Here is a 25,753-nt window from a genome sequence, read left to right as displayed (position 1 = left end):
TGACTTTGTTTTTCAGCCTAAGTGTCGCTCTTACTGTTCAAAGCTGTGGCGTAACCCAGCCCAGTCAAATACTTGATTTCATCACCACTCAGCCATTTCTCCCACTAAACCTGTATTCATTCCCTGGAACCTTGAAGCTGTCAACAACTCCTAGATCCCGAATTCACGCGTTGCCTCAACTTGTTCCAGCCTGTTATTGAGGTTGCATCCATTAAAAGAACAGCAGTTTCCTCAGCAGGATGCATGCAGATGTTACCAACCTCTACTAGTCCTTTCTGCAAAGACACCTGATTGAAGACACGACCCCCTTCTTCCCCACAGACGGCCTTCAGCTCCTCTTTGTTCAGGGAAAACAGCTGAGCTCCGGTCAGGATTCCCAAGCAATCTACGGTCCTGCAGAACGGACAGTGGGACAGATTATAATAACGGCATCATGTTTGTTCTCAGTGCAACACGGATTCCAGCAGGGAGCAAAATGTTGTTGAACCACAAAGGAACAGAAACATCTTTTTAAGGCTTCTAGGCATGTTGCTGCAGGAAAAAGCGGCAAAGCAATACATGGATTCCTCTGAGAGACGCCTCTCCAGTAGATTCAGATTAAAAAAGAAATAAACCCTTCAGTTAAACCAATATATGACTAATTATTAGCAAGTTATAGCTATAAACACCTTAGCCAAATCAAAGCTACTTCATTAACTGCTTCCCTCCTTTCCCTGAAGATCCTTTATTTCCACCTTTAACCAGGTTCAAAATAAAAGAAAAAAAATTACAAATTTTCTTTTTTGGAATGATTATGACCTGGATGACTGAGAATCTTCTCCAGCGTATTTCTCTCCTTCAACCAGGCTGCATCAGTTAAATGATTCTTTCATTTTAGCTCAGCTCATAGTAAAAACTGCCTACATGCCTATCACCTTATGCAACTAGGTTAAAGGAACAAGCAGCCGTTTTAATCTTCCTGCCGAGTTCAGAAACATGAAGACATGCGTTTATTGGATCCTAACTACAGACTCTATATCAGAGTCCTGAGCGGGTCGGATTTTTCTAAACTATATCCGTCTGCAGTGTTCAGAACTGAGACCTGCAACTATCTTCCTTTAAAACCCGGCCGGGTCCACAAGGACCCTTAAATTATAAAGTGAGACCGACTCGTCATCACAAAGTATTCAGACAGTAAATAAAACTAGCCTGACGCTCACAGCCAGAGCGCCGCACTGACAGGCTAACAGCTGAAAATAGGACGAAGTGAGGAGGTTTGACTCGTTGCTTAAATAAATACGGTTATCTAAATGTATTTTGTACAGTTTCTCTAGCCTAGTCCTTGTCAGGGTGGCGGGGGGGTCAGTGCCCATCTACAGCAGTCTGTTTTTCATCGTTAAATTCTTACTGTTGTGTTTTTAGGTTTAGACCGTTTTAAGACCTTTCAGGGACAACAGATGAAAAAATAGCATTTTGGGCGAATTCTGCTTATTAATTCCGTAAAAATTCAAAAAATATCCACTGGACTCGGTTTCCAAGATTTGAAGCCGTTTCGCCACCTTTCCAGGAAGCTTTCTCAATTCAAAATTTGAATTTTTACGGAATGACTATGACCTGGATGACAGAGAACCTTCATCAGCATCTGCTTATTAATGAACACTGTCCCTTTAAATAAATAAATCTCAATCTTTAGCAAAGGAACATGAAATCTAATCAAAATATTAAATTTAGGTCTATATTTATTTATTTATCCACTAATTAAACTCATTCTGTTCTTATTTCCAGCTGTAATACATCCATGGCACGTTGAAATAATTATTTCATAAGTTATTTATTGATTGTTTGTCGTCCCCAAACTTACGGTTTAGAGAATTCTTTAGCGGTGAGCCACGCCGTCACCTGCTCTGCGTCTGAGTGAGAGTTTAATGGCACCTGGGGGACGGTGGAGCGCTTTATCTGCACCTTTCTGGGCTCCTGCTTTTTGTTTGCAGTGATCTTCATCAACAGCTCGCTGTTCACCTCATCCATCTCTGCAGAGAAAACCATGCGGTGAAAAAGATGGAGGAAAACTTTCGTTTGAACATTGATGTTTTTTAGCTCGGCCTGCCGACTCACTTCTGTCTTTCTGTATTCCCTTGTTGAAGCTGTGGTTCAGCGATCCTGTTGGTGAAGCCATGTAGTCATTCTGCAATCACACAAACAAAGAACCCCCCCCCAGATAGATCAGGCTTCATCTTCGATGGCCAGTTCAGTTTCAAAATAAAAGCCAGAAGCAAAATAAAGGGAATGCTTCTTTGCTGCGTCTACATTCCATCCGCAGGAGGTGGAACGGCGAGAAAAGATTAATTTCTGATTTTATTCATCTACTGATGATGATTAACTATTAGAAATAAATATGGGAGCTGAGCGAGATATTGGACATAGAGGTTCTTTTTTCTAAAATAAATAAATTATTCATCTATCATATTTTATGAAAACTGGAAAAATCAACAGACGTCGATTAAATATTTAAAACTTTTTCACATTTAATCTCTGGTACAATCAAACTGAAACAACGATTACATTAGAATACAGCAGGAAGAAAAAGGCTGATAAAAGCTGGTGTGCGTCTCTTTTATTACATTAAATAAAATCCAGCATCTCATCTCTAAGCTTAGCAGAACATTATTTTTTCATTCTATTCTATTCAGTTTATTTCTATGGATTCACATCATGTCATCTCAGGTCACTTTACAGAAACAATTCAACCAGATTATCCGATCGGATTAAAGTTTTTATTCTAAGAAAACCAGCTGCTTGCTGATTGGTTCTGCAGATCTACCTGTTGTAGCTCTGCAGGTAACAGCTCAGATTTTCAATCAACTAGTTCTGAAAGTCAGAAATTACTTTTATTCTTTTTAACAGAATGCTTAAGAATTTAGGATACATAAATAATGTAATCCAGTTTTCAAAGCTTTTTAATCTCAGATTAAATTGATCTTTGGTTGAATTATTTGGGATCTTTGTCTTATTTAAAGCAAAAAGTGTTTTAAAATATAGGCATGCACAGCATCCTAAAACGGTCAGCTAAATGAAACTAAACTTTTTTAAAGCGGAAATCTTTCCTGAAGATGCTGCAGTTCAAGCAGCTTCTGAGAGGGAAGCTGGACCTGCAACATCTCCTCAGGCTCAGAGGCAGCAGGTTTACATGCAAAGTCAATGGTTGACGCTCATCAAGGAGCAGCAAAAGGTCCTGCAGCGTCTAGAGCAGCGGGAGCATCGCATCACGAGCTTCTGAGCATCTGAGGTACGTGACGCGCCGTGAAAGCAGCAGCTGCTGGAGTTGGAGAAATGTAACTTTATCTGCTGGACGCGCCTCATCAACCAATGAGAGAAGCTGATCTGGGAGCTGGCAGGGAGTCAGACGCAGCCCTGCTGATGCAGAGCGCTTTGATCACTCCTCTGAAACAGTTTATTAACGCCTAAATTAACTTCAAATGTAGAAACCTGCCGGCAGAATATGTTGGCTTTTATTATCCTGCTGCCTGCAGTTTGTAGCACAGACCTGAAAAACGCTAACATCTACTTCCAGCCGCCACCAACAGGAGGGGAAAACCCTGGAGAGGCGAGCGGGCCTGAGGCAGCTGCTGCTGGGGATTCCCAGTGACAGCGCAGCGCCGGTATGTGGGGGTCTGAGCGGCTCCCACAGAGAAATAATCTTTGAAGGCAGGATGGTAATCTGGATGAACTGACTGCACAGACCATGTTTTCAGGAGGACTTTCTCACTTCAACAGAGATTCTAACTACTTTCTACCCGCTGATCACAGCTAATATAGCTGCCATTGTTCCAGGCAGAGAAAGGATAGAGTAGCTCCGCCCACCACGCATCAGAACCACTTTAGCACCGAGCAGCTAGAGCAGCAAAGACGCTTCAGTCGCGCGTCAGAACTAAACTGGTACAAGCATCAGAAATGAAACGTGTTTCTGTTGCTCCTGATGCTTCGCTCTGAATGTAGCATAATCCAGCTGCAGCGCGTTCTCTAATAAGCCCATAGAATAAGCTGATAGAGCAGCTATGGATGCCGCCATGCAGGTCTACTCAGCTTAATTAATTCAACTGTTTGGTGAATGCTCTACTCTACAGTAGATCTTAATGTGTAGAACAGACTGCAGCATGCAGAGCCGCTATGTTACCTGGCTGTAGGGATCACCTCGCTCCTCTTCACTTACAACATCCAGGACGTTAAATGGAACGTAGCCGGACTGGCCGGTGTGATTTCGTAGTTTCCACCACTGCTTGTTATCTTCTAACACCTGCAAGACAGATTTCTTTAACAAGGATCTATTTATAGGGTGATAAAAGAAAAGCAAACGTCTCTTAGCTGTAAATCTATGCTGCATAAATTGTAGATCTAAAGTTTTAACCTCATAGATTTCGTCCTGCAGCACTGATAGCTCGTTGGGATTCCTTGCAACGAAACTGTAAAGGACTCTGGCATATTTACGGTTGCCGGGCATCCCATTGGATGGCGGAAGAGTGTCATAATACTACAAAAAATAGAAATAAAAACATAAAGATGTAAAGATCCAGTTATATGTTCAATAAAGAAATGAAAATGTGAAACAGAACATCTCACATCGTCAGCTGACTGCCTCCTGTAGTCAGGGCTAGCAGGCGACCCGACTGGTCGGGATGGTCCCTCGGTTTCCCATGGAGCCGTCAGGAAGAGCTCCGCAGGCGGCTCCCATCCATTTCGAAACTTGGGGTAATAAGGAGGAGCGCACTGTTCTCTGGGCCACTCTGCCCTGCAGGATGAGAAACGACGGGTTGTTTAAAGAAACCCTTTAAATTCAACAATCTGCACACAAAGACCAACCTGGGTTTAGTCCAGCCGTCACCAAGCTGCTCAAATATGGACATCTCTTTGGGGGTGAGGATTCCCTGCAGGAAGCTGACAGCATCCTTGGAAAGGTGGGGGGAGATGACTGAACGAATAAGTTCAGGACTTCCACACGTCTGCAGCACCTGAGGCCAGAGTTAAAAAGCCTGTTAGTTGGGAGGAAGTGAAACTCAATATCGTCATCGTCATAACATCTTTTTTTTGCATGATTCAGATGAAGTTAATAACATTATTTAATTAAAAGCCTTAAGAAATCTCATTTATCATTTCATTTAAAGAACAGTGAAGACAAAAGAAATGTAAAAAAAAGTTTCTCATCTAAACCGAGATCAAATTTTTTGGCCGACAAGCAAAAAGCTCTTAGCAGATAAAAACAAGCCGACTCTGATGACTCCTCCCTCATTGTGTAGCACGATAGCGGCGGACTCATGATGTGGGACGGCTTCCTCAGGGCAAGATATTAAGACTCTATTGGAAAATCAATAAAGGCAAATGCTGTGCAGTGGAGGTCTTCAAAAGGGGGTCCGCGACCCCTAGGGGGTCCACGGAGATACTGCATGGGGGTCGCTAAAGTTTTGGTTGATTAGATTTTTTTTACACCCCCTCCTACAATTTTTTCCACTAATTAAAATGAAAAACCACGCCCCCCCTCCCCATCGCGCTGCTCTTGTAGACAAATGAAGCTCCCTCGCTCTGCCTGGGGGGCGTTTCTGTCACTCAAGCACAAATACTTTGTTACTGTACTTAAGTACTCTTTTTAGGTATCTATACTTTACTCCATTGCTTATTTTTCTTCCTACTTTTGACTTCTACTCATTACATTTTTACACAAGTATCTTTACTTTCTATTCCTTACATTTTTAAAACAAACGTTAGTCGTTACTCTTGGCTTCGGTTTAAAGCACAGGTCACGGATTAGCGGACTGCGATGTTATGAACAACATTAAATCCAAAGATTGTGTCCGAGGTAAAGCTGATTTATTTGTTGTAGTCTCTTGTTATTCACACACAACAATAAACAGCGATTATCCGACGTGGGTTTTAAAACTGCAAAGCTTTGTCTTCAGCTGAAAATCAAACGCGCATCTACACAGACCAGTGTGATGCATTCGCGAGTGTCAGACAGCTATGGTGCATTCAGGAGCATGGGACATTTCAGACTTACAAGGAAAGAGACAAAAACGGAACAGAACTCATAAAATAATGTATTTATTCAGAGGCAGTGTGGGCTTTCTTATAATACTGAATGCTCTATAATTGTATTTCTGTTATTTTTTGGTTATTCACATCTGCTAGCTTTTTATTCTAAAAAAAAAAGTTTTTCAACAGCCTGTTTAAAAGCTCCAAATTATGCTTCAGATCGTACAGCGACAATTACGCTGTCATTGTTTTACAGGCAGAGTTAGCATTTGCTGAATCTTGTCTTTTAACTACTGATGGATATACAGGAATACAGTCATATGGTCTAAACTCCTCTCAGATAGAACAGGATGCAATATTTGCCAATTTCTATTTTTATTTTTTCATCTTTTTTTTTTTATTCAAAGTAACATGAATGCATAAATATGTCATTTTATTTCAGTGTTAAATTCTGTTTAAAGTAACAGATCATTAAAACTGTGTCTCCTGACATTTACTGGTTGATTATTTTATTCAGACCCCACTGATTTTTTTATTAGTTACCCGTTCTTTAATGTTTCTAAATCTTTATTTCCCGTCATGTGCTCCATCCAATGCAGATCATTGGCTCCGCCCACATCTAGTGAAAACTAGTGTGATTGGATGAGTCATAGAAGGCAAACACTCATTGGTTAGCTAAAGGAAACCATCAGAAGCAAGCAGGTGTTCTTCAAACTGCTAACGTGAATTGTCTATGCCATGCTACAATGTGGGATTCAGAAAAAGATTCTGAAATGTCTGAAAGGTCGGACACAGGCGAGAGCGTATCGGGAGACGGAGACCAACAAGACCTCCCTCATCCTGGGCCCTATCTCAGAGAGTTTATAGAAATAGTCGAAAAATTACTTTACTTTATACTTTTATACTTTAAGTAGTTCTTGGAGCACATACTTTTTCACTTTTACATGAGTAATAAAGTCAAGTTGATACTTCTACTTTTACCAGAGTGTTTTTAAGCTGCAGTATCTATACTTCTACTTAAGTAACAAATGTGTGTACTTTTGACACCACTGGATGAATCTGATTGGCCGGATTTTCAGCTCCTATCCGGTGCCTTTTTGAACCGAGTAACATCCCCTTCGCTTTTTAAGGAGACTTCTGACCCTCTCTGACCTGGCTAACTCTCAGTAACGCCGTTCATGGAGATCTCAGCAGTTCCAAATGTTAGAGAACCATCAGTTTGTTTGAGAGGTTTCTAACTGAGCATTTATTGACACTAGGATCTCTGATTATTTCCCACATTCTGCTCAATCAGACAGACGTTTTCCTTAGCAGGTTTAAACTCAAACTGTTTGTGATTTCTAGCTCTTACCAGCTCCAGAGGTCCGAACAGGAAATGAACCAGTTCAGGAGCGGTTGGGTTCTGTATGTGTTTCTTCAGTTTGGCCTGCAGGGGGCAGAGTGGTGCAGAGTTAATGACCAGAGAGCGGCTGATCGCTGACGGACGGTTAGGAGCTTTGATATCTCACCAACAGGTTGAAGGCTAGCTTCAGTTTCTGCAGACTGTCCAAGAACTCAGCTTCAGGGGGGGGCTTGGCCCGCAGGGTCAGCATGCCCTCTGTGAACAACCAGAACAAAGAGGTCCAGGTTAGCGGGCGTTTCCACCGCAGACGGGACACGCTGTAGGTTTCAGTTTCTGGACAAACACTCCTTTCATTTTCCCAAACCTTTTATTGCTTAAATAGTGCAACAATGGAGGGCAATAAACATTCACCTTGACCAGGGTGAACAAAAAACAAACCCTCCTGTAGAGTTTCATGACCTCTAAGTAAACTGGTAGAACAAAGACTTTATGATCCGGGACATCTTGGATATGAAGCAGGAGTTTGAGATAAGTGTTGATTGCTTCTATCAATCGTCACGTCTATTATATTTACCTTTCCATTGCATAACAGCTTACAGTTAAAAAGAACATTACCAGTTAGGATTAACATTTCTACCAGTATGAATGTAGACTGAAACCAACAGGTGATTCATTGTTGGACCTTTTGAGGACAGACTTGCTTTAAAATCATCTTTGAATTTAGGCGCAGCTCAGAAATCTCAGACTCATTTCAACGTTTAATGAACCAGTTCAGAACCAGAATGTTCACATTTTGGACAAAGAAGACAGGTGGTTTGAGAGGAAGGAAGCCATCTATGTGAAGAAAGAAAAAACAACTTTAAATGGGGGGGAGGGACTCACACATTTCAGCTTTAAAAAAACTCCAATGCAGCGATAGAGTTGGTTGATTCCTTCCCGCTAGAGAACAGAAGACCTCACCTGTTCAGCCAGGCCAACTATTCCCTCTAACGACCCCCCTTTCAGAGACATAGACAGGTATGGGGCATTGCAGGCTAACAAAGAAGCCAAACGACCCCCATTCCAAAGGGGGGGACCCGTTCATCCGTTTCTATTTGCATGTTTTCTAAACCAAAACCAGGCTTTGTTGGGCTGCTGGATAAAACCTGGAACTAAACGCTATTTCTGACATTTTGAATCCTGGATGGAAGAGAAAAGTCTTCAAACTTGGAAACAAAGTCCAGAGGATTGATTTTCATTTTCTTTTTTTGGGAGATCAGAACAAAATATTTCATCAAAACATGAAAGCATTGAAATGCTTTTCCTCAGCACAGCAGTGAAATAAAGCAGTTTATCACTAAGTTCATCAATCTCCAGGTCACTGGTTGACCTAAGCTCCATGTCAAGCTCAGTTTTTAAATTCTTATCTTTGCTGTTTATTTACTCTGACAAAAAAAGATAAATTATTTCCAGATTTAATGATTATCAATATATTGGACCATCTGATGAGATGCAGTATTTAAAGATCCCCATTAGAGACTATTCAATTCCTGGGGTCAATTTTTAACAATTTAAAATGTTTATATATATATATATATATATTGCAAACAGTTCATTCAACAAACTTACAGTAGAAACAACATTATTTAAAAAGACAAAACACACACTAAGTTCTCTCTGGTTAAACAAACAGAATTTCCTTATTAATTAGAGATTTCTTAAGAGACAAAGAAGATGAAGATGATTTAATAGTATAAATGATTTTGTATAAATCTCATATTCTGGTATTTAAATGTGTTTTTTAATGCATTACTTCCTGGATGAGGAGGCGGAGTAAAGCCAGGATTAACAGCTGGTCTGGTATTAAGCCTGTTTCTGCTGGAGTTAGGCTCTAGTTTAGAGAACATGTATCTGTATAAAGTCCATGCAGAGACACCAAAGAACAACAACTCGATCCATTTCTGATGCAACATGGGTTAGAAATGTGCATCCTGGTCTTGCTGCTGGATTCAGAGCTACCTGCCGTCTGCTGAGGTCTCTGCTTTGCAGCATTTGATCACATCATAGATTAATAGTCCAGGTGATATAATGCTGGTAATGTCTGGAACCGGACTGTTCTGGTGAGATGAAAGCTCCTTTATGGCGCATTTCACCGAGTCAGCAGTTGAAACATAACCAGGTCTCATTTAAGAGAGTTTTAAAATTATTAAAATATAAAATTCAGCCGTAGTGTTGGTGAAACATGCAGAAGTCTGATAAATGCTCATCGGTATGGAAGACAAACAGTCTCATTGGAATGTGCCTCTTTTGTTCGCCGAATTTTACTGAATTTATTTACACATTGACTTCATTACATTGAATGTTTATCTGCTGAAAATTCACCTACAAAAAAATTCATTTGGAAATGAGCTCATTTGGTCACGTGACTCAACAGTCGGCATGGCTTTGTTCTCGGCTGAATGAAGCTGAATGAAAAGTTTTTCTTCTTAAAAAAGAAATGATTACTAAACGTCAGGCAGCTACTAATAGACGGCCGTTAGAGTTTTTAACTAATCGGACTGGGTGAAAGAACAGCCGATCACAGCTAGAGCGACACCGCTGTCTGCCAAAACTCTCTGTTTGAGCTGGAAGAAGCGTCCGGCCGCAGAATTAGTTTGATTTTCTGACAAAATGAGCTCATTTCATTGGTTAAAAGCTGCTTAACTGCATCGAGTGCAGATTGCTTTGGCTTGACTTCACCAAAAGGTCAACTCATTTGCAGCTGAATTTTTTTCTGGGGAATTTTCACCAGATAAACATTGACTGTAAGGAATTCAATGTGTAAAAAAATTCAGTAAATTTGGTGAACAGAAGAATGCAGATTCCAATGAGCCTGTTATCTTCCATACCTATGAGCCTTTATCTGACTTTTGCATGTTTCACCAACACTACAGCAACACATTTGCAGTTAAATTTTTTTGCAGGTGAATTTTCACCAGATAAACATTGACTGTAGGGAATTCAATGTGTAAAAAAATTCAGTAAAACAGAAAAAGGCAGATTCCAATGACACGGTTTCCCTTCCAGACCTATGAGCCTTTATCAGACTTTTGCAGGTTTCACCAAATTTTTACCAGATAGAAATTCCCTGTAAGGAATTCAATGTGTAAAAAAAGTCAGTTTTAATAATTCGGCGTACAAAACAATGCAGATTCCATTGAGACTGATTTTCTTCCATACGTAGGAGACAAAGAGAAGAACACGTCACAGTGAGCAATACGTGCATATTGTCACGTGGTTTGAACCACCACAGAAGAAGAAAGGGCGACAGACCTGCTGGTCCTTTCTTCTTGTTCTTCTTACTCTTGTTGCGTTGGTTGAGCTGTGAAAAGGCCTCTGCTGCTTTCTGCAGCCGCCCCACAAACACCTCGATGTCGTCCAGCGCGCAGTTGAGCATTTGCTGCGGAGGGAAAACGGTGAGCAGTAATGATCTAATCAGAAAAGACCTTTAATGGATGTCAGAACTCACCACATCCACTTCAATGCGCTGCGTTAGGTTATCATCCAAATGAGCATCAGTCGGTCCAGCGAGTCGAGGATCTTTGATTCATTACAAAAACAAAAAAACGAGCATAAAAACTAAACTCTGCTGCTAAAACATGTTCGTTTTCCTTTGAGTGCACATGTGGTTTCATGATTCTTACCGTGAGAATCTGCAGCGGCTGCTACTCGCCGGTTGGCCACAGGTGGGGGCCCCCTGGGGGAGGAGGGGGGGAGGATGGTCTCTCTGTGCCGCTTCATTTTCTCCTGGTTCACTCTGAAGAGGAAGAAAATCACATGTTTACAGGAACAGCTGCTACCAAAGTGACAGAAACGGTCAAACATAGAAATGTGAACTAGATCAGCAGCATTATCAGCATGTTTCTTACCTCAGGGTTTCAGCCCTCATCTTCTTCCCATGTTTCAGGTCTCCGATAGCACTGTCTATGTCTGCATGAACCATCTCAGCCTAGAAGGAGCAGAAAATGTTCATGTCTGTTCATATTCCACCGTCTGATCCAACTTAATTTCATTTTTTATAAACTCTGTGTATAAAAAATGGAAATAAAAGCTGTCTAAGTTGTAAAACAAATCTTCAGAGGAAGAACCTCTTAACATCCACCTCATTTTGGGAAATTCTCCCTATTTTGCATAAAAACAAATGGATAAAACTGATTAACTGTAAATTATATGGAGCAACACATTATCTGAAGCTAACAACAGAAAAGGCAGCTCTCATTCTATTACATTAGTTCTACATCATGTCAATTAAAGGTTTTTATGCTTTTTAACTCCTCCTTCAGACCTTTTTTTCTCTTTTCCATGAAAAGTCTTAAAGGCTCTTAAAGGAAATTAGAGTGAAAATCATTCAGTAAAACTGGTCTGTTCCTGTTTGGCTGTGACTCCATCCTGGAGAGAAACATCAGCTGTGCTGCTGCCATCAACACCTTTGTTTCTAGATGTTGGAGATCGGTGAACTGGTGAACTTTAAAGTGACCCGAGATGACATGAGCTGTGAATTGGTGCTATAGAAATAAACTGAATAGAATTGAATACAAATAACCTGAATCTGACCAGAAAAAACAATAAAAATAGCAAAGTTATATTAAGAATCAGAAATACTTTAAAAATCCCAGAGGGAAATTACTTTTGTCACACGCTCCAGTTACAGTTTTATATAATATATACACACATCCAACTATACAATATAATAAAGATAAAGAAAATAGGAATAAAGAGAGAGATACATAGACGTATACCTCTTCTGTATATATATATATATATATATATATATATATATATATATATATATATATATATATGTACGTATATCTATGCATATGTAAAAACTAAGTCCAAATAAAGTGCAAATCCAAGTAAAGTGATACATGGCGTGCAAAAATAGTGCATAAATGTCAATTACAGGGGGGGGAGGGGGTCTAAATCACTTGAGGGAGGCGTTATAGAGGTTGATGACCACAGGCAGAGATGGCAAAAGTACTCACTTTCCGTACTTGAGTAAAAGTACGGATACTTGTGTTAAAAAATACTCTGGTAAAAGTGGAAGTACAGGTGCTGGTCATAAAATTAGAATATCATGAAAAAGTAGATTGATTTCAGTAATTCCATTTAAAAAGTGAAACTTGTATATTATATTCATACATTACATACAAACTCATATATTTCAGATGTTTATTTTGTTTAATTTTGATGATTACAAATGACAACAAATGAAAATCTCAAATTCATCATATCAGAAAATTAGAATATTACTGAAGACCAATAAAAACAAAGGATTTATAGAAATGTTGGCCAACTGAAAAGTATGAACATGAAAAGTATGAGCATGTACAGCACTCAGTATTTAGTTGGGCCTCCTTTGGCCTGTATTACTGCAGCAATGCGGCGTGGCATGGAGTCGATCAGTCTGTGGCACTGCTCAGGTGTTATGATAGCCCAGGTTGCTCTAATAGTGGCTTTTAGCTCTTCTGAATTGTTGGGTCTGGTGTATTGCATCTTCTTCTTCACAATACCCCATAGATTTTCTATGGGGTTAAGGTCAGGAGAGTTTGCTGGCCAATTAAGAACAGGGATACCATGGTCCTTCAACCAGGTACTGGTAGCTTTGGCACTGTGTGCAGGTGCCAAGTCCTGTTGGAAAATGAAATCTGCATCTCCAAAAAGTTGGTCAGCTGCAGGAAGCATGAAGTGCTCTAAAACTTCCTGGTATGTGGCTGCGTTGACCCTGGACCTCAGAAAACACAATGGACCAACACCAGCAGATGACATGGCACCCCAAACCATCACTGACTGTGGAAACTTTACACTGGACTTCAAGCAACGTGGATGAAGTGCCTCTCTTCTTTTCCTCCAGACTCTGGGACCTTGATTTCCAAAGGAAATGCAAAATTTACTTTCATCAGAGAACATGACTTTGGACCACTCACCAGCAGTCCAGTCCTGTTTCTCTTTAGCCCAGGCAAGACGCTTCTGACGCTGTCTGTGGTTCAAGAGTGGCTTGACACAAGGAATGCGACAGCAGAAACCCATGTCTTTCATACGTCTGTGTGTGGTGGTTCTTGAAGCACTCACTCCAGCTGCAGTCCACTCTTTGTGAATCTCCCCCACATTTTTGAAGGGGTTTTGTTTCACAATCCTCTCCAGGGTGCGGTTATCTCTCTTGCTTGTACACTTTTTTCGACCACATCTTTTCCTTCCCTTCGCCTCTCTATTAATGTGCTTGGACACTGAGCTCTGTGAACAGCCAGCCTCTTTAGCGATGACCTTTTGTGTCTTGCCCTCCTTGTGCAAGGTGTCGATGGTCGTCTTTTGGACAACTGTCAAGTCAGCAGTCTTCCCCATGATTGTGTAGCCTATAGAACTAGACTGAAAGACCATTTAAAGGCTTTTGCAGGTGGTTTGAGTTAATTAGCTGATTAGAGTGTGGCACCAGGGGCCATCAATTTTGAACCTTTTCACAATATTCTAATTTTCTGATATGATGAATTTGAGATTTTCATTTGTTGTCATTTGTAATCATCAAAATTAAACAAAATAAACATCTGAAATATATGAGTTTGTATGTAATGTATGAATATAATATACAAGTTTCACTTTTTAAATGGAATTACTGAAATCAATCTACTTTTTCATGATATTCTAATTTTATGACCAGCACCTGTACTGATTAAACTTCTTTACTCAAGTAAAAGTAACAAAGTACAGGCTTGTAAATTTACTACTTTTTTCATGCCGTTGCCTACATTTTAAATGGATGTCTGCCAATAGGACTAGATCTCCGTTGTGTTCATTTTCAATCATCTCGTCGTCCATGCTACTATGCTAACGCCACCGCCACCAAGCTGCAATGATTTGCCGCCAATGAATACCGCCGAATCTGTCGATTCATCTTGTAGTGGTGCGTCAAATGCAACGTAGATTCCCATCCAATTAGATTGAATTTGGTATTGATGACGTGAAAAATAATAACGGTAACTCCATTGAAACGATTCAAAACTAAAGTAACGAGACAATTTTTTAAAATGTAAGGAGTAGAAGTAAAAAGTCGCCATAAAAATAAGTAGTAAAGTAAAGTAAAAATATCAGAAAAATCTACTTGAGTACAGTAACGAAGTATTTGTACTTCGTTACTTCCCATCTCTGACCTCAGGTAGGAATGGTTTCCTGTGGCGCTCTGTGGTGCATCTGGGTGGGAGGAGTCTCCTGCTGAAGGAGCTGGTCTGTTGGACCAGTGTCTCATGGAGAGGATGTGAGTCGTTGTCTAAGATGGACTGAAACCTGGACAGCATCCTCCTCTCTGCCACGGTGGTCAGGCTGTCCCCCCCCACAGCATCACCGGCCCTCATGATCAGTTTTTTAGTCTGTTATTGTCAGCGACCCTCAGCCCACTGCCCCAGCATGTGGCAGCGAAGCAGAGCGTGCTAGCAACAACAGACTCATTAAACATCCTCAGCATCGTCCCACAGATGCTAACGGACCTCAGCCTCCTCAGGGAGAATAGTCGGCTTTGGCCCTTTTTATAGACCGCCTCGGTGTTTCTAGTCCAGTCCAACTGATTGTTGCAGTAAAACAACATTGAGAGATAAAGTAAATCAGACCCACCTCCACCTGATCACAGTGGAAGAAATGGACGTCTGGTCTGGGCTGGTCCCTCTCCTGACAGACCAGCAGCAGCACCGATGGGTAGCGTGTCTGATTGGGAACGGTGTTACTGAGGCAGATGGTGGACAGAGGAAAGTTCTCCAGTTCTTCCTGCATGGAAACCAGAGCAAAGATTCAAATGAAATCAGTCGTTTTCTGAATAAGGAGAAAAATGTTTAGCTTTTATAAAAACTGGTTAAATATTATTCCTTTATAGTCGATTCATTTAGTTTGCTGCAGAATTTTCTAATGCATTTCTAGAAACTTCCCTCCCAGATTAGAGTCATCCACCCTCAAAACCAAACTCCAAAACTAAACTGCTAAAGTAGAATTTATGAGCTAAAAATAGATAAAAGCATTTATTGTTAACTGGTAGGTACAGGGTGATATAGAACCTCTGCTTCTGTTTTAATGTCATTTCCTAAAACCTCATTTACATCTAAGGAGGGGGGGGGGGGGGGATTCACCATCAGGCAATACTAGGCAGCTTCTTACGGCCCCAAGTTCCTGGGGGCCCCATAAAACTCTGTTTCCATGTATGGTTAATACAACTATTCCTTATTTCTGCACATTAATTATGTTTTTGATAAAAATCCTTTAGCTAAAATGCCATCAGAACGCTGATAATATTAAGTGTGTCTCAGCCCCCCCCCCCCTCAGTGTCCACCATATTGGATCAGTCCATTTGCTGCACATGTTCAGAAAGGTCCAAACAGACAGCAGCAAACCATTTGAAAACAAACCATGCAAAGAGCAGTGTTGCCAACTTAGCGCTTTAGTCGCTATATTTAGCCACTTTTCAGACCCCTCTAGCACTTTGATTTCTAAAAAGCTCCTAGCGCCAAATCTAGAGACCTTTTTCTGCTACTGGAGACTTTGGAGACAACATCTAAAAGCAGCGAACTCTGCTCTCCAGAGCGAGTAGATTGGTAACCCCGCCTCCTGCTCTCCTCTATCTTGTCTGCTGTCATGATTCATGCAGCTATTATTTCATCCAAATGAAAAATGGAGAACAGATAAGCAGATCATGGCTTGTCTACAGTGAAAAGAAGGACTGGGTTATTTACTTTGGCCTTTTTGGAAACACAGGAAGGAGCAATCAGCTAAGTGAGCTTAGTGCTTGGAAAAAATCTTTCATTCCTTTAGAGACAGCATGAAAAGTCAGCTGAGTACAAAACATAGAGAGGAAAACAAGAAGAAAAGGGACAAGAAGAGAGGGACACAACCTAGAACAGAGAATGGATGTCTATTCTATTAACATTTCTCTATCTGGAGAATGGGGCTGTTTTATGTGTTGTCTTCTCCATTCAGAGGGCCCCCTGTCTGTCTTTGCCTAGGGCCCCACATTTCCTAAATCCGCCCCTGTCTACATCCTATTTCAGTGCCAATATAAACCAACCTGAGTGTCACAGTCCAGAAGTCTGACTGATCGGTCTGTAACCTGCAGAAGCATCTCCTGGGTCCAGATCTTCCCCCTGGAGTCCAGAAGAATCAGTTTCTTGATGGCGTCGTCTATCGTGCTGATCGCTTCTGACTTGTCCATAACGAATGTTGAGAGATGCTGAAGGAGAAACCACAGATGTTAGCTACTAGAAGCTGCAGCTAGCCAACAGAAAAGGAAGAAAACAAACGTTTGAGTCTTTTTATTGTTCATATACTTATAGAATTAGCTGGAACTTTATTTAAAAGTGCTTTAAAGCTTATTAACTTAAAATAGTGCATCTAAAGCAGAGGTCTGGGATCCAGCTGCCATGGTTTAGCTCTGCAGTCTCTTTCATTAACCACACTTTAAAAACCAACTTGTATCCCTCATAATCCCAGGATTATTATTCCAATGCTGGAATCATCAGAAAGAGAATCTTCCTGCTGTTTAAGTTTAACATTCGTTTATAAAATCCTTCAGTCATTCAGGAAAATACTTTCCAAACTTAGAAGTCTGTCTCTGTGGGCCAGCGTCTCATTTTGTAAATATACTTTGTAAAAAGTCATTTCTGAACACGATTTTAGATTCCCACATTGGCTCAGGAAAGGATTGATTAACGTGCAGAACTTTAGATATTTATATTCCAAGATGACTTCATTTTACAGCAATCAATGTATCTGACTGAGATTTTAGGCCAAAGTACAGCAATAAATCATTACTATGAACATTATGCTAATTTTAAGGCAAGGCAAATTTATTTGTATAACACAATTCAGTACAAAGACAATGCAAAGTGCTTTACATGATTAAAATACAGGAAGATAAAACAGAATCAAAGCAAGTAGGAAAAAATAAAAAACAAATAAAATAAAATAAAAAATGCAGAAACAAAAAAAGAATATTAAAAATAGTTGGATTAAAGAAAACATGTTTTAGTTGAACTGTTTAACTAGAACAGTGGAAGGCAATCCTAAACAAATGTGTTTTTAGTCTTGATTTAAAGGAACTCAGACTTTCTGCACTTTTACAGTTTTCTGGAAGTTTGTTCCAGATAAGTGGAGCATAGGAACTAAATGCTGCTTCTCCATGTTTAGTTCTGGTTCTAGGTCTGCAGAGCAGGCTGGAGCCAGAAGACCTGAGTGGTCTGGAGGGTTGATACACTGATAGCAGGTCTGTGATGTATTTAGGTGCTAAGCCATTCAGAGATTTATAGACTAACAGAAGGATTTTAAAGTCTATTCTCTGAGATACAGGGAGCCAGTGGAAGGACTTTAGAATCGGGGTGATGTGCTCTACTTTCTTAGTCTTAGTGAGGACACGGGCAGCAGCGTTCTGGATCAGCTGCAGCTGTCTGATCCACTTTTTAGGCAGACCTGTGAAAACACCGTTGCAGTAATCAATTCGACTAAAAATAAACGCATGGATTAGTTTTTCCAGATCATGCTGAGACATTAGTCCTTTAATCCTGGAAATGTTCTTCAGGTGATAGAAAGCCGTCCTTGTAATTGTCTTTAAATGCTTTTGGAGGTTCAAGTCTGAATCCAGCACTACACCTAGATTTGAGGCCTGATCAGTGGTTACTAGCTGAAGCCACTGAAGCTGTGTGCTAACTTTAGATCTCTCCTCTATTGGTCCAAAGATTATTACTTCAGTTTGGTTTTTATTCAGTTGAAGGAAATGATGGCACATCCAGGCATTGATTTCTTCTAAGCATTTCCTCAGTGCTTGAATTGGTTCATAGTCACCTGGTGACATGGTGATGTAAAGCTGTGTGTCGTCTGCATAGTTATGGTAGCTGATGTTGTTGTTTTTTATTAACTGAGCAAGAGGGAGCATGTAGATATTGAATAGGAGGGGACCCAGGATGGACCCTTGGGGAACCCCACATGTGATTTTTGTCATCTCTGATGTAAAGTTGCCTACTGACACAAAAAAGTCCCTGTCCTTTAAGTAGGATTTTAAGGCTTTATTATTGGCCTCCTGTAAATAAAAATGTTCTATTATTATTTAATTATATTAGGGTTTGGATGGACGGCCTCTTCTTGGTTCTGGGCCTTTTTAGTGGATTCATGTCTTCTAATGGTTGGTGGTTTGGTAACCTGCCCAGCTTTAAACTGGTTTATCTCTGATCACTAAACCAATTGGTAGCAGTGGATCTTATCTGGAGAAGCGATCAAGAGGCTCTGATAAACACCGTGTGACACATATTATACTGTTTCCTCATTTTTAAACTGTAAAATTATTAGATATTTATTAAAAAAAAACATTTTCACACTTTAGATTGATGCACTGCTTCTCTGGGCGACAGAGGCGTCGGATGTAGGAGTTTAACCTGCAACCGGCCGGTTGACGGTTCAAGTCCGGGATAACTGTCCTTGGGCTAGACACTTCACCTGCATGGCCTACTGATGGTGGTCAGATGGTGGCGCCAGCGTTCCGCAGCCTGGCTGCTGGCAGTGAGCCCCACGGCAGCTGTGTGTAGCTCACCACCTTCAGTGCGTGAGTGTGTGAGTGAATAAGTGTGTGAGTGAATGAGTGAATAAGTGTGTGAGTGAATGAGTGTCAGTGAATGAGTGTGTGAGTGAATGAGTGAATAAGTGTGAGTGAATGAGTGAATGAGTGTGTGAGTAAATGAGTGAGTGAGTGAATGAGTGTGTGAGTGAATGAGTAAATGAGTGAGCAAATGAGTGAATAAGTGTTTGAGTGAATGAGTGTGTGAGTGAAAAGGTGTGTGAGTGAATGAGTGAGTGAGTCAATGAGTGAGTGAGTGAATGATTGAGTGAGTGAATGAGTGTGTGCGTGAATGAGTGTGTGAGTGAATGAGTGAGTGAGTGAGTGAGTGAATGATTGAGTGAGTGAATGAGTGTGTGAGTGAATGAGTAAATGAGTGTGTGAGTAAATGAGTGAGCAAATGAGTGAATGAGTGTGTGAGTGAATGAGTAAATGAGTGTGTGAGTGAATAAGTGTGTGAGTGAATAAGTGTGTGAGTGAATGAGTGTGTGAGTGAATAAGTGTTTGAGTGAATGAGTGTGTGAGTGAAAAGGTGTGTGAGTGAATGAGTGTGTGAGTGAAAATGTGTGTGAGTGAATGAGTGTGTGAGTGAATGAGTCAGTGAGTGAATGATTGAGTGAGTGAATGAGTGTGTGCGTGAATGAGTGAGTGAGTGAATGAGTGTGTTAGTGAGTGAATGAGTGAGTGAATGAGTGTGTGAGTGAATGAATGAATGAGTGAATGAGTGTGTGAGTGAATGAGTGTGTGAGTGAATAAGTGTGAGTAAATGAGTGTGTGAGTGAATGAGTGTGTGAGTGAATGAGTGAATAAGTGTGTGAGTGAATGAGTGAGTGAATGAGTGTGTGACTGAATGAGTAAATGAGTGTGTGAGTGAATAAGTGTGAGTGAATGAGTGTGTGAGTGAATGAGTGAATAAGTGTGTGAGTAAATGAGTGTGTGAGTGAATGACTGAATAAGTGTGTGAGTGAATGACTGAGTGAATGAGTGTCAGTGAATGAGTGTGTGAGTGAATGAGTGTGTGAGTGAATGAGTGTGTGAGTGAATGAGTGTGTGAGTGAATGAGTGAGTGAATGAGTAAATGAGTGTGTGAGTGAATAAGTGTGTGAGTGAATGAGTGAATAAGTGTGTGAGTAAATGAGTGTGTGAGTGTGTGAGTGAATAAGTGTGTGAGTGAATGAGTGAATAAGTGTGTGAGTGAATGAGTGTCAGTGAATGAGTGTGTGAGTGAATGAGTGAATGAGTGTGTGAGTAAATGAGTGAGTGAGTGAATGAGTGTGTGAGTGAATGAGTAAATGAGTGAGCAAATGAGTGAATAAGTGTTTGAGTGAATGAGTGTGTGAGTGAAAAGGTGTGTGAGTGAATGAGTGAGTGAGTCAATGAGTGAGTGAGTGAATGATTGAGTGAGTGAATGAGTGTGTGCGTGAATGAGTGTGTGAGTGAATGAGTGAGTGAGTGAGTGAGTGAGTGAGTGAGTGAATAAGTGTGTGAGTGAATAAGTGTGTGAGTGAATGAGTGTGTGAGTGAATAAGTGTTTGAGTGAATGAGTGTGTGAGTGAAAAGGTGTGTGAGTGGATGAGTGTGTGAGTGAAAATGTGTGTGAGTGAATGAGTGTGTGAGTGAATGAGTCAGTGAGTGAATGATTGAGTGAGTGAATGAGTGTGTGCGTGAATGAGTGAGTGAGTGTGTGAGTGAATGAGTAAATGAGTGTGTGAGTAAATGAGTGAGCAAATGAGTGAATGAGTGTGTGAGTGAATGAGTAAATGAGTGTGTGAGTGAATAAGTGTGTGAGTGAATAAGTGTGTGAGTGAATGAGTGTGTGAGTGAATAAGTGTTTGAGTGAATGAGTGTGTGAGTGAAAAGGTGTGTGAGTGAATGAGTGTGTGAGTGAAAATGTGTGTGAGTGAATGAGTGTGTGAGTGAATGAGTCAGTGAGTGAATGATTGAGTGAGTGAATGAGTGTGTGCGTGAATGAGTGAGTGAGTGAATGAGTGTGTGAGTGAGTGAATGAGTGAGTGAATGAGTGTGTGAGTGAATGAATGAATGAGTGAATGAGTGTGTGAGTGAATGAGTGTGTGAGTGAATAAGTGTGAGTAAATGAGTGTGTGAGTGAATGAGTGTGTGAGTGAATGAGTGAATAAGTGTGTGAGTGAATGAGTGAGTGAATGAGTGTGTGACTGAATGAGTAAATGAGTGTGTGAGTGAATAAGTGTGAGTGAATGAGTGAATAAGTGTGTGAGTAAATGAGTGTGTGAGTGAATGACTGAATAAGTGTGTGAGTGAATGACTGAGTGAATGAGTGTCAGTGAATGAGTGTGTGAGTGAATGAGTGTGTGAGTGAATGAGTGAATGAGTGTGTGAGTGAATGAGTGTGTGAGTGAATGAGTGAGTGAATGAGTAAATGAGTGTGTGAGTGAATAAGTGTGAGTGAATGAGTGTGTGAGTGAATAAGTGTGAGTGAATGAGTGTGTGAGTGAATGAGTGTGTGAGTGAATGAGTGTGTGAGTGAATGACTGAATAAGTGTGTGAGTGAATGACTGAGTGAATGAGTGTCAGTGAATGAGTGTGTGAGTGAATGAGTGTCAGTGAATGAGTGTGTGAGTGAATGAGTGTGTGAGTGAATGAGTGAATGAGTGTGTGAGTGAATAAGTGTGAGTGAATGAGTGTGTGAGTGAATGAGTGTGTGAGTGAATGAGTGAGTGAATGAGTAAATGAGTGTGTGAGTGAATGAGTGTGTGAGTGAATGAGTGAATAAGTGTGTGAGTGAATGACTTAGTGAATGATTGTCAGTGAATGAGTGTGTGAGTGAATGATTGTGTGAGTGAATGAGTGTAGAGTAAAGTGCTTTGGTCAAGTCTCCTGACTATATAATTAGAGGCCATTAACCATTTACTTCCTGTTGGTCAATTATTAAAATTCCAATAAATTTATTAAAATTTAAATTTCATTTCCTTTATTTTTTTTATGGAAAAAGTAGAAAGATAAAAATAAAAAGTTTTGAAAGCATGAATTGATTTTTGAAGGCAGTGTTTGTTATCTGATTGTTATAAAATGTTAATGTCAGTTGGTTCTGTGGCTTTAAATGAGATTAAATTCAGCTTCACTGAAGCTTTTATATTTGGCCAGAAATGATTCCTGAAAATAAAATAATTACCAGCTGTGATGTCATCTAAAGGCTTCCAGGTTTTCCAGGTTTTCTTTCTCTCTGATATCATCTTTAATGCTCTGAGGGAACGAATCTGCTAGCAGAAGTAGAACCACCCCCACACCTAATGCTACCAAATAAAAAAACTATCTGTTCTCTCATTAACAATGCAATACTGTAATACCCATTACTAATAGTTTATTAATATTATTTATTAATATTTATTAATAAATCCAGATTTTACATCTTTGGGTGAAATTTGAGTTTAGGTCTTTTTATTGCTGCTTTTAAAAGCAGCAGCGGAGCCTCGGTCTCATGACCTGCACATGTGCAACAATAAAGAGGCGTTTCATCTAAATTGGTTGGAACAGAGTTCAGAGGCAATGACTGACCAACAGCACGTCTTCCAGCGGCGTAGACGCCCGACACGCCCGCTTTCACAGCGCTGATTGTTTTATTATACGCTCTTGTAAATCTCAGACATCATGATGTGAGCTTTAATCTCTGGTCTAAAGAACAGACCAGGATAATTTCATGATAGACTCTTTATCTTCCTCCTCTGTGACCAGCAGCTGTTAACAGGAAATACATTCATAACCCTAACCCTTTAATTAATAAAGCTTTTCTAACTCTTTCCTTTCCCCCTATTTATAACCACATCCTAATATGCATAGTTTACTTAAAAGGAACCAGGTCGAAAACGTAGAATTAGATATGAATTAATTAATTAATTCATTCATTATTAATGAATGAATGAATCAATAAATGAATTTTTTGAAGTGCCACACTGGCTTATAGAACTCTACAAACAAAAACAGGAAGATATAACTTCATAGATGCTAAATAACAGACTTTTATAGATCAAGCTCAGTTCTCTTAATTACTTATTACTTATATTAATTTTCACATTAGGCATTTAAGAAAAAATTACCTTTTTTCCAGGTTTTTACAGATTTTGTGAAGCAAAAAATACTTCATGCTCGGGTTTTAATTATCTTTATCTGAGCGGCCTGTGATCCAGCAGTGCTTTATTAATACTTAGAGTTAGTTTAATCCAATAACTTAAAGATCTAAACCAGTAAGAAAAGCCAACTGTTGCCTCTGATGTCATATACTTAATATGGATCATTACTAAATAAACTAAATCTTTATTTTACTTTTCTTCTTTTAAGCCTTAGTGTGATTATTATGTTAAAAATAAAGTTATGGTCATTTAAAGATACATAACTGTAATTTTCTATCAGTCATTGCAGAGATCAGTTGAATCACTTCATAAGATAAAGTATTTAACTTTTAAATGACAAAATTAAAGCAATTATTAAAACATTCTTTTTTTTTTTTGTAATATCCAAAATAAATGAATCTTCATAGTTTTTGGTGTTTTCATAAGTTTCCAGTGAAAATGTTGCAGAAACAACAAATTAGGCCAAAAGGCAACATATAAAATTAATCTTAAATTTAGGAGCTTCTGATTTATGCTTTAAATATTCAAAGACGGAGGAAAAAACACCTTCTAGAAAATTTATTTACATGCATATAATATATATCCTCTTCTAACACGTCTCTTTAGGGACACTCGGATATAAACGCTATGTTTCTATATTATTGCACTTTTATTCGGCTCCTGGGAGGGAAAAATAAACTGCGACAGACAGACTGAGACACTGCCAACTATTCCTAAACATCGGAATATAAAGTCTGGAATATCAGGTTAAATCAACTCTGAAGCTTCCAACCAAAAGGGCTAAAATCCACAGAATGTTTTATGGTTCAAAACAGTCTGAGAGAAAAATGTTTTTCTCCTTGAAATCATTGAAATAAAACACAAGGAGCCCTATAAAAAAAAATAGAAATCCAGAACTTTGGTCCTTTAAATGAACAGGTAATGTTTGATTTAGTAGCAGTGAAACGTCCCTCTTCTCCTCATGAACCACAGAAGCCTGATGGCCCCCACCACCCTGCAGGTGTCTACCATCACCACCAGTTAGACCACTTCAAAGATCACAAATAAAGTTAAGACCTAAGCCTAAACCTAACCTAAGCCTAAACCTAACCTAAACTTAAACCTTTTCAAGAACATTTCAAAGACAGGCTGTAAATATCGAGCAGAAATACAGACGTTACCAAATCTATGTAAACATAAAAATAACCTATTTTCTTTAAAACATATAATTAGAACAACAGATACTTTTCAAAACAGTTTATGCTTCATTCATTCATCTAAATTCTAAACTTTAGGATTAAATCGTCAATCAAAGAGACTTTACCTCAACATGATACTGCGACGTCTCATGAGTGATAAAGTTGGAGTTGGAGTACTTTTTCCGCTGCTCTGTAGGAAAGAAAAAGAATATTTTTATTTTCTGCAGGAAAATTGTCCTTTTTTCCCGTAAATATAAAGAACGGCAGGACTGACCGTGACCCCACATGTTGTTTTAGAAGAGAGAAGAGGTGAAAGGAAAAAGTAATGCGTGAGCTGAAAACAACACCCAGCAAATAAGGAAGTGAACCAACGCTGGAAACCTTTTTTTTTTTTATCTGAGTCAGATTCAGATTGGTCACACAGATAGGAAGGCAATCACTTCAGAGACTTCATGTCATGTTTTTCCTCTGGTGACACAAACTACTCAACCTTAGCAAATAAGCACAATAAGTAAAAAGTGTCGCGATCCAAAGAAGCAAATCTTGATAAAAGTTAATCCTAAATCCCAGTAAAGCGTCTATCTAGATCTGCCTTCCAACATCTCATAATGTTGTCAGAGTTGGCATTGAACAGGCTGGGCTGGACTCATAAGCTCAGATTTATTATAGGTTCAAAGATCAATGAGAACCATGGCCTTACTTCCGCCTTCATAAAATCTAACTATAGATCTAAGATTCTAGACAGACTTTAAGAAATGAAGTCCATCATTCTATGATTATTCTTTACAAATGAGGCAAAGTTCTAGTATTTCCTGAAGGAACAGAGTAAAAGTTTTAATCTACTTTAAAGCAAAATCTAAAAAGTCTGCAGATTTTCTTTGACATGGAAAGTTTAAAATAGATGAGTTTTCTAATAGCAGAGTCTATAAAACTGAATGTTTTCCAAGATGTTTAACGGTTTATTACAGGCGACTCCTACAGTTACTCAGCATTAAGGATGCAACCAACGATTATTCTGCCAATCGATTAATCAGTCGATTATTTATTTGATAAATCGATTAATAATCTGATACCCAAAGGTTTTAAAGAAGACTTTTTAGGAAATTAAACAAGTTAAAACTAAAACTTTTCCACTTGAGGAGTTCTGGATTATAGAGCAGACTGACAGACTGAAAAATTGTAATCTTAAATTCAAAATGTTTATATATTTTTTTACAATCTTGGTATAATTCATTCTCCTGCTATATATATATATATATATATAAATATATGGAGGTCCATGTATATATATATACACGGACCTTTTCTTCCATTGGCACCTTCTTCTTCTTTTTGACAATTTGATGTAACAAATAAATTTCTCGACTTTGAGCTTAATGAAGTCAATCAATCAATAAAATCCCTCGTAGGAATAGATGTTGCAAATTAGCCGCTGGCTATAAACACTGTGATAAAGCATCGGATTATTTTTGTAAGAATTATCTATGTTTCTTTCTTTTTATCTGCCTCTATCAAATTAATATTAAATAATGTA

General features: G+C 39.4%; 1 protein-coding gene across 4 annotated transcripts in view; it reads right to left on the bottom strand.

The window, feature by feature from the left end:
• The window catches only part of eps8l2 (EPS8 like 2), a 40,867-nt gene that overhangs the window by 3,107 nt on the left and 12,007 nt on the right, over positions 1–25,753 (bottom strand). For 3 of the 4 annotated variants that reach the window (XM_038291312.1, XM_038291313.1, XM_038291314.1), the window contains exons 4-19: positions 24,345–24,409; positions 16,401–16,562; positions 14,963–15,112; positions 11,230–11,309; positions 11,005–11,117; positions 10,830–10,900; positions 10,634–10,760; positions 7,509–7,597; positions 7,352–7,426; positions 4,837–4,985; positions 4,597–4,765; positions 4,385–4,507; positions 4,154–4,273; positions 2,095–2,164; positions 1,841–2,009; positions 261–393 (exon numbers count right to left, since the gene is read on the bottom strand). In XM_038291312.1, coding sequence (XP_038147240.1) covers positions 261–393; positions 1,841–2,009; positions 2,095–2,164; positions 4,154–4,273; positions 4,385–4,507; positions 4,597–4,765; positions 4,837–4,985; positions 7,352–7,426; positions 7,509–7,597; positions 10,634–10,760; positions 10,830–10,900; positions 11,005–11,117; positions 11,230–11,309; positions 14,963–15,112; positions 16,401–16,562; positions 24,345–24,409 — 1,865 coding nt within the window. Of the gene's footprint in view, positions 1–260; positions 394–1,840; positions 2,010–2,094; positions 2,165–4,153; positions 4,274–4,384; positions 4,508–4,596; positions 4,766–4,836; positions 4,986–7,351; positions 7,427–7,508; positions 7,598–10,633; positions 10,761–10,829; positions 10,901–11,004; positions 11,118–11,229; positions 11,310–14,962; positions 15,113–16,400; positions 16,563–24,344; positions 24,410–24,493; positions 24,749–25,753 lie in introns of those variants that run through there. The other variant, XM_038291315.1, reaches the window with a different exon arrangement.

Source organism: Cyprinodon tularosa, unplaced genomic scaffold (assembly GCF_016077235.1).
Source record: "Cyprinodon tularosa strain WSP-4 unplaced genomic scaffold, ASM1607723v1 ctg298, whole genome shotgun sequence".
In the NCBI taxonomy this organism is placed as follows: domain Eukaryota; kingdom Metazoa; phylum Chordata; class Actinopteri; order Cyprinodontiformes; family Cyprinodontidae; genus Cyprinodon; species Cyprinodon tularosa.
The sequence above is the reverse complement of the archived record's forward strand: the minus strand, read 5'-3'. Positions and strand labels throughout refer to the sequence as shown.